Source organism: Triticum aestivum, chromosome 3B (genome assembly GCF_018294505.1).
Source record: "Triticum aestivum cultivar Chinese Spring chromosome 3B, IWGSC CS RefSeq v2.1, whole genome shotgun sequence".
Classification (NCBI taxonomy): Eukaryota; Viridiplantae; Streptophyta; class Magnoliopsida; order Poales; family Poaceae; genus Triticum; species Triticum aestivum.
In genome coordinates, this window is record NC_057801.1 from 432240256 (window position 1) to 432251183 (window position 10928).

A 10928-nucleotide genomic window follows, 5' to 3' on the forward strand; every position below is an offset into this window, starting at 1 on the left:
GATGAAGCTACGATCGTCAAAACCAAAAAACTTACAACACGAATGTTGTGAGGAACTGCGAGGTTAGGCTGCAAGGAAAACTCAAACGATCGATCATGCGCAATGAATCTAACAAAATTCGTCAAGAACAGCTTCAAATGGGAAGACGAAATTAAGAACTTATAGCCGACGAAACTACGAACCGATCGCCTGAATCGAATCGTAGCATCGAGGTGCATATTTTTCGTGTAGAGCTTACCTCGAATCGAAGCACTGTTGTGTAGATCGGAAGGGGCTAGGAAGAACAGAATTAGAGGGAAGGTTACTGGAGGTAGGAGAAGATAAGCACGCACAGGCTGCATACCAGCTCGTATCCCTCCCATCTCCCCTCATGCAAGTGGCCCACCTTGTGCGCTCGCCTCAGCCTGGCTCGAGAGAAACTACCGATTCCTGGGTTCCCAGCGGGCCAGGCCCAAAGGTGCTTTAAGTTTCTTGCTATGCAGGCCCAATAGTAAAACTAGGCAACCAAACAGCCCGTTCGCTTCCCGCGCGGGCCTGGTTGGGCCTCACACAGGCAACCAAACACGCCCATGATGAATATCATCCAACAAATCGCCAATCCAATGCCTACGATTTTCCTACATATTGATCTTGCTAAATTACTACTGCTATTGTTACTATTGCTACTGCTACAAAACTATTACTATCACTGTTACCGTTACCATTGTTGTTGCTACTACTATCAAAACTATCATACTACTTTGCTACTGGTCACTTTGCTGCAGATAATTAATCTCCAGGTGTGGTTGAATTGACAACTCAACTGCTAATACTTGCAAATATTCATTGGCTCCCCTTGTGTCGAATCTATAAATTTGGGTTGAATACTCTACCTCGAAAGCTGTTGTGATCCCCTATACTTGTGGGTTATCACTGATCTGTTGAGCAAGCAAAGAATCATTTTCCCTTTGAAGATCTTCATGACTCACCCTTAGTGTCTCAAGATCTTCCTTTCTTTGAAGAAATTCATAGGAAAGATTCTCATGATCGGATAAGGTGTTTCATGACGACCTTGAAGGTTATCAAACTTACACTTTAGTCGTTGAAGATTATCAGTCAAGGTTTGAGTTTGATTCAGTTCTCACCCAACAGGTCATCGCTTTTGTCTAGCAAATTTTGAACCTTTTCCAAAGCTTTTTGTTGTTTCATGGAAATATTAGCAAGTTTAGAATAGCTAGGTTTGAGATTTTCATCAGATTCATCCTCGCTTGATTCATAGGAGGGATATTTGAGTACCTTGGCACCTTTTGCCATGAAGAAATAGGTGGGAGCGAAGTCATCGTCAGCAGTGTTGGAGTTGTCATTTTCTTCACAATTGAAGATGGACTTGCCGACGAAAGCAGTAGCGAGATCTAGGCTCGTCACACCAGAGTCTGACTCCTCAGATTCCTCCTCTTCCTCATTTTCCTTAGATTCAGCTTGAGAGTCCATTTCCTTGCCAATGAATGCCTGAGCCTTTCTGGAACTACTCTTCTTGTGAGATGAAGACTTTGAAGATTTTGACGGTGAGGACTTTGAAGATTTCTTCTTTTTCTTTCAATCATCTGAACTGTCATCTTTGTATTTCTTCTTCTTTGATTCCTTCAACCTTGACGACAATCAGCCATGTAGTGACCAGGCTTCTTGCACTTCTGGCAAGTCCTCTTCTTGTAGTCGCGAGATGAAGAATCTGATCTCATGTCATCACCTCTTGATGATTTTCCAAAACGGCCACGTCTTGGGAACTTCTGGAATTTCCTCACAAGCATTGCAAGCTCCTGACTTAGTTCTTCAGGATCACCAGGCTGCTGTCAGAATCTTCCCCTTCAGATGATGAAATTGCCTTGGCCTTTAGCGCGCGTGATCTTCCATAGCTTGGCCCGTAGAGGCCTCTCTTCTCAGCTAGTTGGAATTCATGAGTGTTCAATCTCTCAAGGATATTAGCAGGATCTAGTGACTTGTAGTCTCCACGTTCTTGAATCATCAGTGCTAGTGTACCGAATGAGAATCAAGAGATCTTAGCAATTTCTTCACCACCTCATGGTCGGTGATGTCAGTGGCGCCAAGTGCTTGAAGCTCATTGGAGATATCGATGAGACGGTCGAAAGTTTGCTGAACATTTTTGTTGTCGAGTCTTTGAAGAGGTTGAAGAGATTGTGAAGAACGTTAACTCGAGAATCACGTTGGGTTGAGACTCCTTCATTGACCTTGGACAGCCTATCCCAGATAAGCTTTGCAGTCTCCAAAGCACTCACTCTGTCGGACTGTCCTTTCCTCAGATAACCACATATGATATTCTTCGCTTGAGAGTTGAGTTGCTTGAATCTCTTCACATCAGCATCGTTCACAGAGGGAGTGGTGGATGGAATGCCATTTTCCACAACATATCAGAGATTGTTGTCAATTACCTCAAGATGCATGCACATCTTGTTCTTCCAGTAGGGGTAGTCCGTCCCATCGTAGGTAGGACACCCAGTCGAGACATTGATCATGCCTGCAGTCGACATAACTAGAACTCTAGGTGGCTAAACCAAAATCACACAGAACAAGGAGTACCTTGCTCTGATACCAATTGAGAGTGTGTTATATCGACTAGAAGGGGGTGAATAGGCAATTTTTACAAATTCCTCACTGAGGAATACAACTTTTGAGGAATTTGCTAAGTGAAAAAATACAAGCAGTGAATAAAGTACTCAGGTGCATGCATAACAAAGCAGTAGCATAGTCATCATGATGAAATGAAGCATACACAGAGCACATGTAGCGTGTAAACAGGATAAAGCAGGTAGAAGACAAGGTGACTGAAGAAATAGAGTTGAGGAAATTGAGAAAGTCTTCAGTCAAAGTCTTCAAACAGTAATGATCAAGTTCAATAGCAAGTATGTGAGGAAACGAAGGGGTTGAGGAAATAGAACCAGTAGCTCGGTGAAGACAGTAATTTCGTAGATCAGTTCCAACTGTTGTGAGAGTTGTACGTCTGGTTGGAGCGGCTTGGTATTTAAACCAAAGGACACACAGTCCTTACCGTATTCTCCTTGAGCTAAGGTCACACAAACCTCACCCAATCACTCATGGTAAGTCTTCAAGGTGACTTCCAAACCTTCACAGACTTGGTCACCCGGCAATCCACAATTCCTCTTGAATGCTCTAGACCATGACGCCTAACCGTCTGGTATATGCACAGTCTTCAAAGGTAACAAGCGTCGGTTCCACACAGGAACAATCTTTTCAGTTATGCTCAATCACTTTGTGTTTTAGGTGTTGGGGTTTTGGGTTTTTCCTCACTGATGATTTTATCTCAAATTCCTCGGAGGATGGGATGCTCTAAATGACAAGTGTCAGTCTATCTCTCGGAGCAGCCAACCAGCTAGTGGTTGAAGGGGCGGCTATTTATAGCCGGGGAGCAGCCCGACATGATAAGACATAAATGCCCGTAATGATATGACCGTTATGTGCATAAGATATTTGGGGCAACTAGCGTGAAGCACAACAACGGTCGAAAATTTGAGCTCTCAAATTCCTCAGGGCTATCATGATCCTCACAGTAGGCAATTCGCACTGGTGAATTCCTAACTCCTCAGTCAGAACAAATTCCTTAGAGACCAAAAGATCTTTCTCTCTGTCACTAGAGAAATTGACCGAACTGCAAGAGATTTCCAATGGCTTCACTCGAAGGATTGGGTATGTGTATAGGCTTTGAGATGAGCATCACTTGGAAATCTTTCCTTAGTTTTACCTCGACCCCCTCTAACAGTACGGTGTTTCCTATGACTCAAGAAAGGAAAATGAAACTACGAAAACAAAAGTATTCACGCTTCATAGTCCTCGCATCAATATCAATATCTTCAAGGTCACACCAATTTCTTCAATTTCAAAGTCTTCAAGAAAACCAAAGTCTTCAACTGAAGACATTCATTTGTAGGGGTCGACATTCATCGGTTTTATCAAACTCCTCAGAGACTTATATGGCATGTGTACACTCATAAACACATTAGTCCCTTAGCCTATAAGTCTTCAATACACCAAAATCACTATGGGGCACTAGATGCACTTACAAATCTGCCAAAAGCCTTTTGGCATTCTGCATGTATGATGTTAGTCCAGCAGGATAGCTTGAATTAAGTCAGCAAAAATGTGTCATAGAGGTGCCATCTATACTTCCTTCAAGATAAACTTGGCCATGTCAACAATAAAGACTATAAAGGGATCACTATGTATTATCAAGCTAGGAGTGCAACTGCAGCAATGATGGAAAACCGTGTATCAGTTGGCGAAACATTTTGATAATCTCATTTCCAAAGGCCAGTAACCATCACTACCACCATATTGTGCTTATTAAAAAAGAATAACAAAGTAGAATTCCTGGTACACACCTGCATTTTGAGATGATGCAACTCATGGTTAAAATAAGGACCTTGAAAGTTTCTTGGTGGTGTGCTTAGAAATATCACAATAACGGGGGTCTTTTCGCCAATAGAACGGACATTCTCGACATCAAATTCATCCGCACAATCAGCCAGAGAACAAATCTGATTTCATTGGCACCACATATTTAGATAGAGAATGAGGATGAGTCTAAAAGTAAATGGCAAAAATCATAATTGAAAAGCAGAAAACAAATAGGTTGTAGAACCCACAACAAATCTTTGAGCATTGTTGTCTTTAACTCCTTATCTTTGAGAGTTCTGCCTGATGCATTTTTCAAAACATATTCTGCCGCAACCTCAGATTTCTGCTTGTCAACGACCACTGAGCATGTCCAAATAAATAAATTTATGTGCAGTTCACAAGAATAAAGGGGAGCTCTCCAAAAGAAAATTGGCCATGGGGACGTAGGGGAGGGTCAGACCTCCTGGCCCACTGCTCCTCAAGTTCCTTCTCCTGTACACCACGTTCACTCCCTGCAGAAGAAGAGAAACATAGACAGAGACTCAGAACAACCATAGTCAAATTGGAAGAAAAACAGAGAATCCAAAAGGGCGGGATGTGTGCGTCTGCGTCAACTACGTACTTGGAGCCATGACTTGTAGAGGTCGGTATCTTCGTAGACGGTGATGACCTCCTCAACGGAGTAGCAGGGAAAAATGGACGCGATTGAGGAGAAGCGGGAAGGGGCGATCGCCGCTGTCTGATTGCTGGTGTCGAGGATGGCATCGTGGTAGCTCTTGATGTAGTTATCATTTCCCACCATCTAACTCACACAGAGAGAAGAGATGGGAGGGCACCTTGTCCATGGCTGCAGCACCAGGGCCAGAGCACCTTGCTCTAGCCGAAGCAGTGTTGTGGGCGCGCCGGATTCGGACCTGTCCTCGATCTGGGGCGAGGGAGAGGGGAAGGAGGTTGATGATGAGGAGGAGAAGGTAAGGGGATGAGAGAAGGGGGTGGAGGCGTCAGCCGTGGGGGAGGTCACCGTTGGCGGTGCTGGCGGCGGCCGAGGGAGAGGAACGGGCGGATGGGGAACGGGGCTGGCCAATCTCTCTTTCTTCTGCAAGAAACGAACAACGTGGAGCAGCCAAGAAAGCAAACTGCCGATCCCTTTTGTGTCGTACCTAATACGACTTGGACTGCGAGAGACAAAATGCCCTGCTACATCCAATTGACCAGCGCAAAGTTCTCTTGCCATTGGCTGCCATTTACAGTAGACGTCCGCTGACGTGGATAGCACGCGCATTCACCCCTTCCGCGTAGCTTATTGGGTTTGATTGTAACTGTCTACTGAATTAGTGATCTGACCACCTAATCCTTTCGTCGGAACAGATCAAACTCGAGCAGTGCATGAGTACAATAATGCCATCTATTCGGTTAATTAATTGTTTTTTCCGCATAAATAAATAAAAATATTTTTTTAACAGTGGATACAACTCCGGCTCCATACGTGATCGCAAAAGTCAAGCTAATCCGCGTTTGCAAATTAACACGGCAGCATGTGACCGGTAGGGTGAGGGTGAGGGTGACAGCGGAGACGTTCAACTGCTTCGTGTGCAAGAACACCACGCGAAGTTTTCAGGAACGAGGAGACGATGGAGGAGCGGCTTGCCTCCCACAAGAGAGCTCCGAGGAAGCCGAAGCCGCCGCCGAGGCGGACCAAGCCGACCGTCGCCGCCGCACCTACCAGCAGCCCGTCGTTGACCGGCCCGCCACGCCCGCCAGGCATTCCACCGCCACCTGGGCCTCCTCCGCGGCTGCCTGGAGGTCCTGTCCCGCCGCCGCCGTCTATGAAAATGCCCGGCAAGGGCCGTCCGCCTGTGGCTGTGGGCGGCGGTGGCGAAAGAATGCGCCGCGCGCCCGAGATCGTGGAGTTCTACCAGTCCCTGACCAGGCGCGGCGAGGCCAGGCAGGCTGGCTCCCGAGGCCCCAAGGCGTCCGGCGGGTCAACGGCTCCCAAGAGCGACTTAATCGGGGAGATCACCAAGAACTCCCCCCATCTCCTTGCCGTGAGTACGAAATAATACGCCGTTTCCTAGCTCCTCTTTGATCAAGCGCAGCAACAAATTTGCGTGCTTATTAATTACCACCACAGAGCAGAGTACATTAATTGTAGCCGGCCTTGTAGGTTCAAGCCGATGTGGAGACCCAAGGGGACTTCGTGCGCACCTTGGTCGCCGAGGTCCGGGAGGCGACCTTCGCGAGCATCGAGGACGTCGTGGCGTTTGTGACATGGCTCGACGAAGAGCTCTCCTTCTTGGTGAGTGTCCGCTCGTTCTTTTGCTCGGAAACGTCTCCCTGATTGACCAGAAGTCGATGAACATAGTACTATTATTCTTCAGGTGGATGAACAAGCAGTCTTGAAGCACTTCGACTGGCCGGAGAAAAGAGCAGACACATTGCGAGACGCCGCTGCCAGGTACCAGGGCCTTCTGCAACTAGAGAAGCAGATCTCGTCCTTCGTCGATGACCGCGCGCTCCACCGCGACGCAGCGCTCGGCAAGATGTACTCCCTCTTCGAGAAGTATGTCTTCCTGTCTCATGGCTGGGTAACTTGAGTGCCTAGATGCACCAGTGCGCTGAGTAAAATTCCCCTGTCCTGTTTATTATTCCACTTCTCAGAACAGAGAAGAGCGTCCACAAGTTCCTGCAAGATAGGGATGCCGCCGACACGAAGAACAATCTCATCTCACGGTACAAGGAGCAAGACATTCCAGTTGGCTGGATGTCAGACGCAGGTTTAATTGTGAAGGTGCATTTTCACCAACTCCTTTTTTGAGCTGTTACTCTAATAGCATTGTGGGTGCGTACCTAAGCTGACATTATCGTCTGAATTCTCGCATGCGTTGTGATGTGATTTCCCGCAGGTCAAGTTGGCGTGCGTCAACCTCGCAAAGCAGTACATGACGCGGGTGGTCTCGGAGATTGATGGTTTAAGAGGCATCAACAAAGATCACACCAGGGAAACAGCACTCTTCAAACGTCTGAAAGAGCAGAACAGTGAAGTGCTGCTCCATCAGGGTGTCAGGTTCGCGTTCCGGGTTCATCAGGTAAAGGAAATGTTTGTTCGTACATAGGACGGTTTTAGGTCTTTTACATACTACTCCTAGAAAAATAACCTGCGGTATTATCTTTGCCATGATCTTAGTTTACAGGCGGGTTCACCGCTCAGAGCTTAGGTGCTTTTGATGAGCTAAAACGACGGCATAATGATGGAACAACTTAACAGCGTGTACAGTGTCACAGTTTTCCGCTTCCAACATCTCTAAGGGCTCTTCGATTCAAAGGGTTGTCAAAAGCATTTTGGAGGATTCTAACCCTGGGAATTTTTCCTACTACGTGTGTTGTTTGATTCGAAAGATTACAATCCATATGGTTTTTCCCCCTTAGGATTCATTTATACTATTCCACACGAAAATTTCACTCCAATCTTTGTGAATAATCCTATAGTTTTCATGTGCACAACCAAATACCCTGAATTCTTGTCTTAATCAGGATGCCATGACATTCTATTTTTTGCTTTTTCTTGTTTCTGTGTTTTAAAATTTCTGCAAATCAAAGGGGCCTTAAAGCTGTGGACCAGAGCAAAGTCAACCACATGTAAATTATCAGAAATATCAGTTCCGAAATTTCAGTAGGATGGATACGGATAAACTCAGCAGAAGACTGTTCAATTGGTGTGTGTATGTCCAGTGTCTTGCTCCAGCAAAGCAACGAAAGCTTGTTTTAGTTGCACTGTGCTCATCGGTGCCGGGGCGCCACACGTCGCCGTGCATGCCTTACACGCTGGCCTGCTGGCACACGTCGTTCCCAACAAGCACGCACACTTCAACTCCTCCCCGCCATCTCCTCACCAGCAATTCTATCTTCCCATCCATCTTGCGGCTCGTGCCATGGCAGATCGGCCGGGAAGCTCGTTGCCGGTCGTTCCTCGTCCGGCCCGGCTCCGGAGCGGCCAAGCGTCCTACTCGTCCCGCCGGCGCGTCCATCCATCCAACGCCCAGCTCCTCGTCTACCTAGCCCTCGCCGTCACCTTGGCCGCCCTCCTGGTCCTCACCGGCGTCACGCTCACCGTCGCGTCAGTCGTGCTCGTCGTCCTCGTCGTCCTCGCCCCGCTCTTGCTCCTCACCAGCCCTCTCTGGGCGCCGGTGGCAGTGGTGGCCATCGTCTCGGGGGGCGCCTTGCTGTTTGGCTGTAGCCTCACGGTGTTCGCGCTGAGAGCGAGCACGTGGGCGCACCGGCGCCTGACGGGGCGGCACGCGGTGGGCGCGCGTCGGGTGGGCTACGCCCGTGGGCGTGGCCGGTTCGCCGGCGCGGGTGGCCACGCGACGGGCTACCACGGGCAGGGACAAGGGGACGATCGGATGAAGGACGCCGTGCCCGGGGCCTAGCTGGCGGCGAACAAGCTTCTCCTTCCGCGCATTCCGTTTGGTTTGGATACGTTTTACACGCTGTGTTTTAGTTGGAACTGGTTCGTTGGCGAGGTATATACTGTGCTGATACACGTTTTCATGTGTGTTTTGAATGCATTTCTTGATCCTGCGGGAATCAACTCTGCACATTGCTGACTGTATGTGCGTGTGTATGTTTATGTGAGTGCGGAGCTGATCAAGGCCACTGATGCAGGAGACTGTGGCCGTGGTGAATAAAAAGGCTCTGTCGTATGATGAAGCCAGAAAGTCACTTTGCGCGTTAACGGTACCTGCCGGTACATCTCACACCACTGGTTTTTGCCAGTGATTCGTGCTATGGCGTACAGATATGTACTCCCTCCGTACCATAATGCAAGATGTTTTTGCAAGCTACTCCCTCCGTAAACTAATATAAGAGCGTTTAGAATACTAATATAGTGAACTAAACGCTCTTATATTAGTTTACAGAGGGAGTAGAAAATATAAACTTAGTCAAAGTTGACACAGTTTGACTTTGATGGCCCATAGTACTAGATTTTAGTGTATCAATTTGATGGCCCATAGTACTAGTTTTTGTGAATGTAGTATGCATGCGACATCATTTCTCTCTCCCAAACAAATTCATAGACTTTCTTTTATCTTAGACAATTTAAATCACTCATATCTTTTAAACTATAAGCTCGGTTTTGAAACTTTTTATATATTTGAATTTCGGGCGCAAAGACCTTTAGAACAAGAGCAATCTTGGATACATTTTGACTAGTTTGAAAAAAGTGAAATATGTTATTATGAAATGTCAATTTGTGAAAATGATATTTGGAAATATGTAATAGTTTATTTCAAAAGAGTGAAATATGTTATTTCAAAAATGTGCAATCGAAATAGATTTGTCTTTTTTGAAACAAGCCAGTGGAAAAGTGAAATGTAATGTGAACATGGGAAATTGATTTTTTTTTGAAAATGTATAACAGTTTAATTCAAAAGTGTGAAAGATGTTGCTACAAAAATGTGCGATTGAAGCAGATGTGATTTTTGTGAAGCAAGTCGGTGAAAAGTGAAATGTAATGTCGGCATGTGAAACTGATTATTTGATAATGTGTAACAGTTTATTTTAAAAGAGTGAAATATGTTACTATAAAAATTTGTAATTGAAATAGATGTGATTGTGTGAAACGAGTCAAGGGAAAGTGAAATGTAATGTTAACATGTGAAAACAACTTTTAGAAAATGTGCAACATTTTCTTCAAAAGAGTGAAATAGGTTTTTACAAAAATGTGCAATTGAAATAGATGTGACTTTTGTGAAATAAGCCAGTGAAAAGTGAAATGTAATGTCAATATGTGAAACTAATTATATGAAAATGTGTAGCGGTTTATTTTAATTGAGTGAAATGTGTTATTTAAAAATGTGTAATTGAAAGAGATGTGATTTTTTGTGTGAAATAAGCTAGTGCAAAGTGAAATGTAGCTTCTGAAATTGAAAAGAATATACGAAACTGAAATGTGAACTTGTGAAACTGATTATAATTGTTTCCTTTAAAAGATTTCAACAGAGTGAAATATATGAAACATGTTTCATGAATTTTAAACTCAATTAAAAAGTATCGAAAATCAGTCTTGTTTTGAACGTCTTTGCGACATGAGTTCAAATATATACAAACTTTTGAAATCAGAATATTGATTCAAAACTTACGAGCCATTCAAAATGATATGAGAAAAATTAAACGTAAGTCTTTGGTTGGACAGGCAATGTTTTGTGCATGCAGTGCAGTGCACTTGTCTCACGCTCTCACTTGACAAAAAGCTAATGTTGTGGACCCCTTCGTCCAGAAATACTTGTCATTAAAATGGATGAAAAGAGATGCATTTACTAAGCAAAATGACTTGCTTTTTATGCAAAACAGTGTCGCACTAAGGGCATCTCCAGCCGTGGCCCCAACAGGCCTTCCCAGGCCACTTTTTCGGCGCCGGCGCCGAAAAAACGGCCCAGTCGCGCCCTCAGGACGCCGAAAATCGCCGGTTCGGACCTTTTTTCCGCCCGGCGGTCACAGGTCAAACCCGGCGCGCTGGGGAG

General features: G+C 45.5%; 2 protein-coding genes across 3 annotated transcripts; both read left to right on the top strand.

Annotated features, from left to right (window-relative positions):
- The first annotated feature begins 5967 nt into the window (after positions 1-5967).
- On the top strand, positions 5968-7934 carry LOC123070216 (protein CHUP1, chloroplastic). 2 transcript variants are annotated; one of them, XM_044493293.1, is made up of 6 exons: positions 5968-6452; positions 6572-6703; positions 6786-6967; positions 7066-7195; positions 7311-7493; positions 7592-7934. In XM_044493293.1, exons 1-6 carry the CDS (start codon positions 6039-6041, stop codon positions 7667-7669), a joined length of 1119 nt encoding a protein of 372 aa, XP_044349228.1. In that variant the 5' UTR covers positions 5968-6038; the 3' UTR covers positions 7670-7934. The 2 variants fall into 2 exon arrangements, with proteins under 2 accessions (XP_044349228.1, XP_044349229.1); XM_044493294.1 differs by having other exon boundaries at positions 7599-7934.
- Positions 7935-8146: 212 nt separating this feature from the next.
- LOC123070217 (oleosin) lies at positions 8147-9107 on the top strand. The gene has a single exon (XM_044493295.1). It carries the CDS (start codon positions 8337-8339, stop codon positions 8832-8834), a length of 498 nt encoding a protein of 165 aa, XP_044349230.1. The 5' UTR covers positions 8147-8336; the 3' UTR covers positions 8835-9107.
- The last annotated feature ends 1821 nt before the right edge of the window (positions 9108-10928 follow it).

Excerpts from the sequence above, each read along its gene's own strand:
- LOC123070216 (XM_044493293.1), top strand. The coding sequence starts at position 6,039 with ATGGAGGAGCGGCTTGCCTCCCACAAGAGAGCTCCGAGGAAGCCGAAG. Across the intron at positions 6,453-6,571 it reads ACTCCCCCCATCTCCTTGCC|GTTCAAGCCGATGTGGAGAC; the intron begins GTGAGTACGAAA and ends CCGGCCTTGTAG. Across the intron at positions 6,704-6,785 it reads ACGAAGAGCTCTCCTTCTTG|GTGGATGAACAAGCAGTCTT; the intron begins GTGAGTGTCCGC and ends ATTATTCTTCAG.
- LOC123070217 (XM_044493295.1), top strand. The coding sequence starts at position 8,337 with ATGGCAGATCGGCCGGGAAGCTCGTTGCCGGTCGTTCCTCGTCCGGCC.